General features: G+C 41.6%; 1 protein-coding gene across 1 annotated transcript in view; it reads left to right on the top strand.

Moving 5' to 3' along the window:
• The window catches only part of LOC109472393 (adventurous-gliding motility protein Z-like), an 11,866-nt gene that overhangs the window by 4,380 nt on the left and 2,779 nt on the right, over positions 1 to 4,707 (top strand). Inside the window, exons 2-3 of the mRNA XM_019772163.1 lie at positions 1,656 to 1,769; positions 3,179 to 3,914. Coding sequence (XP_019627722.1) covers positions 1,679 to 1,769; positions 3,179 to 3,914 — 827 coding nt within the window. The 5' untranslated portion in view covers positions 1,656 to 1,678. The remainder of the gene's footprint in view (positions 1 to 1,655; positions 1,770 to 3,178; positions 3,915 to 4,707) is intronic.

The following is a 4,707-nucleotide window of genomic DNA, read 5'->3' as shown; positions in this document are numbered from 1 at the left end:
AAAAACGCGAAAATACTGACCAAAATACCGAGCGACCCTACCTCTGCTTGGGAGAGTAAAGATGCTGTATCAAATTTGATCTTTTAGTGATCTCAAGGCGCATTGTGTATAAACGCGAAGTGGACCCTTGTTTATGCCTAGTTTAATTCCTAAGAAAGTTCGTAAACGGTTGGGAATCAGTCCTGAGAGAGTCGGGCATCTCTTTCCGTACCTTAGGCCACAGCAAGTAAATTTTATGGATGACATCCTCCACAGCCTCCAAATCTAATGCGAGCAGGCGAAAAAAAAACAAGACGGGCCTAAAAAAACAAGGTTCCTGCAATTTAAGATTTTGACTCAATCATTGTACAAATGGTTTTGATTCGGTGGGAACATCACATATATATAGCTAGCATCACATATCACTGCATTTAAGTAAGTAACAAAACATTAAATCGGAGCCTTTCCTTGTCTCCTCTCTTCATATTTTTCTGCCATCCATCTTCCGGCATGGCAACAGACAGCTTTGCCCATTTTAAGCATATTGACCAGAAGGCAACAGAATTTCTTTTTTTTCCCCAAAATCAGGCGAAAATTAGCGCGTGCTGATATCATCCATAAAAATTAGTTGCTGTGGCCTTAACCATACAGTTTAGTCTTTCAAAGATTTAATTTTGTGGAGGAGGAGAACATAACATCAGATTGTATATCACAACCCCCTGTACCACAGTGTCAATGACCGGTGAGCTGACACTACTGACAAACCTGTACGCTGATTGAACAATAATTGATCCTGCAGTGAATCTATTAATATCGGGATGTTGACTGTTTGTTTGGGCCGCTGTTTGCACATGTCACCTGTGTGCTGTCAGTACAACAAAGGCATCGCAAAACTAATTAAGTTTTTGTATGTTCTATTACGTCCTTCTGTAAATAATTGTATATAAACTGACTGCTTCTCTATAGACCGATTGCATATTAGCCCCGTTGCGGTAAACATCTGTGAAGAAAGGAAAAGTTGGAATAATTTAAACAAAATGTATTCGCTTACTTATAGTTTCACTGCTAATTTTTACTGCATGAAATCTTAGGTCTGTTTTAAAAACCCGAAAACATTGATATTCGAAACAAATGTCTACAACCAAAGTTAAATCTGTGGGGTCGTGTGGAGCAGCCGGTAGCGCGTTCGGCTCACACCCAAGAGGTCGCGGGTTCGAATCCTACCCATGTCACCGATCTTGTGCCCTTGGGAAAGGCTCTCTACACGACTTTCCTCACTCTGGTGGAGATGAGTACTTAGCTTCGGTTAGGGACGTCCCTCAGATAGGACGTTAAACTGAGGTCCCGGAAGACCCACACCCCACGCACATTAAAAAACCCACCGCACTTATCGAAAAGAGTAGGGGACCTTCCCGGTGTGATTGAGTGGTTCATTTTTAAAAACGTTAACGACTACACAATCTACTTGTGGTAGTAGAGTTGCACATTGAAAAACATTTACACGATATTACGTGAAATTCAAATTTTGCTCATCTCATTCATATTTGTACATTGCATATAAAAATTACATCTAATTAACTATTTCAAATATATAATTGCACAAGACATTTACAAAGTGAAGAGTAAAAGTTCAACATTCACCGACGTAATATGTTAATCTCTTCTTTTTTATTTAGATGACAGCCCGGTAGTTGTGAGGATGGACGAGGCGACGAGAAGTGACCTGATGCGGGCTCAGATCGCGGCGTTTGAGCGGCACATGGAGCAGCTCCAGTCCACATTCTCCACAGGTAAGACTCACATGTACACGCACGTACTATTCTTCAATATTTGTTATAAGTATGTTTACCCTATATCATGATGTAAGGCCACACCGCCTTAATTTTATGGATGACATCCACGCGCGCATTGATTTTAGTCTGTTCTTACACACACAAAAAAAGAAAAAAAAAAAAAGATTACGCCCACCGAGGCTCTGGCCTGGATCCATGGTGGTTGGCGACAATACGGAGCCCGGCACCCAGGCTACCGAAGATCCACGATTCAAGAACTCAGTACATGTGACATGCACAGTGCCGATTCATAAATTCCACAGAAAGCCAGCATGTGCCGGCTTGTCGTATACGTCGCTATGTACATTTGTACTGTCGCAAATTCACGATACCAGCTTTGTATTCCTGTGGTTTAGTAGCATTTTTATTTTTGGCTGAAATATTTTTTTTTTTGCCCGCGCACACTAGGATGTCATCCATAAAATTAAGACAGTGTGGCCTAAGGTGCACGGTAACGCAAAGTTGATCGTCTGTGTCAGACGAGTATCTCATGGTCTACTTATCTTCTTTAATTGTGTTTTGGTGTTCAGTTTGTGTGTGAGTGTTTTGTGTACCATGTATGTGTGTGTGTTTGGTATGTGTTTAGGAAGTTTTGTGACTACATCATTGACCTTGTGTCCCGTAGCCGTGACGACTCGTAACGAGCCGTGGCGAAAATCAATGCGCGCGCTGATGTCACCCATAAAATTAAGACAGTGTGGCCTTACGGGACACTTAATAGCCGGGGCGACTCACGAAGCCGCTTTTACGAATTTCTATGTAACTTTACCGACTAACAGCTAAGAATTTCTATGTAGTTACTAGAGAACAGTTACATAGAAATTCGTACAAGCAGCTGAACTTCCGGATTTAATATCTCGTGATCTAGACATGCTAGGGTGACGAAATTTGGATGGTAGGTAGCGCTTGAACTGTTTTGCCCCTATCGGCTTGCTCTGGAACTGCAGGGCTATCTGTTTAAAAATATTTAAAAGAGGATAACTCAAGAACAGGTTGACAGATCGTCGTGATATTTGGTAGATGTGATGTAGGTAGCTTACGTGATGCTTGATATAATTATGTGACAATTATGCAAACTTGGACGTAATTTTATGAGGAAATGCTAGAATGGCATTGTTTCCTAATATAAGACTGTCTTTTGGTTGAATATATGATAAATTGTTATAACCCATGAAATGAGGATCCTATTTGCACAGTCAGGGAATAATCTACAAATTGTCAGTCATAAAGATTGACATCATTTGGCGAAGGTATGAGATCGGGGAACTCTAGTGTTACTAATACTTTTTTTATTATTTCTCTTCCTTTAAATAGTTTCCAAAAATACCTTATGTGACCCCCTATTTGTATTGTTCTGTTTATTGCAGGTACGCTGTACAAGATGCTGAAACTGCTGACTAAAAAGCAGACCATAGAGTTACATAGCCTGGCGTCCCTGGCACAAGTCAGCACACTACTGGACTGGGAGCAGCAGAGACTGTCTGACACCGGCGGTAAACCCAAGGACAGAGACATGGTCCACTACTTCAGCTGGTTCTTAGAATACGTAGAGTACCTACAGGAACTCAAACAGAGCTTTGACGAGCGCATCTTCGCTCCTCTCTGTCAGTACTTCTATGACGAAGAAGACCCGGACGTCAAAGGGATCCATTCTAATCTAGAGGAGGAGGGCGAGGTTTTAGAACCTAGTAAAACCCAAGCCATGCTTCTAACCAAGACAGACAGTGTTGACAGCGGTGTAGAAACTGGACTGTTAGAACACAGTGGCAGTGACTATTCGTTAAGTGCGTTTATAAGAAGTCCTGGTGCGAGGGCGGGCCCTCGGCTGGGCAGCACGTTAGAAATCCTCCGGAAAGACTTCCCGGATCTACTAGAGCAGTACGATAATAAAGAACTTCGCCAGGTGGCGCTGCAGCTGACGCGGCTGAGGAGGAGGTGGAACACGTTGTTCCAGAAGGATGTTGAGATAGAGGAGGACATGTTGGACAGGGAGAGCGGCGCGGAGGTGAACCTGTTCCGCGACAGTACACACTTCCAGCCCGTTCTCAGACTCGTACCGGACGTTTTCATCAAGGCCAGGAAGGCGGCAGGGCTGGCACGGAGGTAAACAATCTTCGCTTTGTTACCTTCGTCGAGAAGGTTATGTGTTAGTATGGGTACACCATATATAACGGGAGGGGTCTTAAATCCAGCAACTGTTTTACGTTTATATGCATGCCTTTTCTTACACTACATTTTTTTATTATTTTATTTTAATTTATTGGAATTGCAACAGTACAATACACGCGGAACAGAGGCAGCTGTTGCTGGTGTTGTGTCCCGCACATAGAAACGAATGATGGATAGACAATACTCATTTTCACTTGAGTCTAGTGGGGAAAGTCGTTTAAAGTGCCTTTCCCAATCAATCAGAAATAATGGGAGTATTTATATATTTATTTATTTATTTATTTTCCGTCATTTTTATACAGGGTAACCCAATTCAGTGATGGCACTGCTTTTCAACGGGGCCCTGTATTACACAGCATAATACAACAATCACATACAAATAATAACATTAGCATACAAAAATTATACAATAAATAATTATAATGGCAATGATAATAACGAAAACAATAAATAAATTATAATGGCAATGATAATAACGAAAACACAGTAATTAACCAATAACAGTAATAAATAGTAATAATAACAAAAAATACATCATTGTCCAGTCCAGTCATTGTCATTGTCCAGTCCTATATGTTGGCATGGAGGGGTCAGAGGTCAGGCCAATTCTTACATTTCATTTTAAAAATGGACATGGACGGACAGGTCTTAATAGCAGTTGGCAGCCTGTTCCAGAGGGCAGGGCCTCTGTAGGAGAATTTGCGCTTTCCACATTCAAGGCGAACAA

The sequence above is a fragment of the Branchiostoma belcheri genome, unplaced genomic scaffold (assembly GCF_001625305.1).
Source record: "Branchiostoma belcheri isolate BF01 breed outbred unplaced genomic scaffold, Haploidv18h27 scaffold271, whole genome shotgun sequence".
Lineage (NCBI taxonomy): Eukaryota > Metazoa > Chordata > Leptocardii > Amphioxiformes > Branchiostomatidae > Branchiostoma > Branchiostoma belcheri.
The sequence above is the reverse complement of the archived record's forward strand: the minus strand, read 5'-3'. Positions and strand labels throughout refer to the sequence as shown.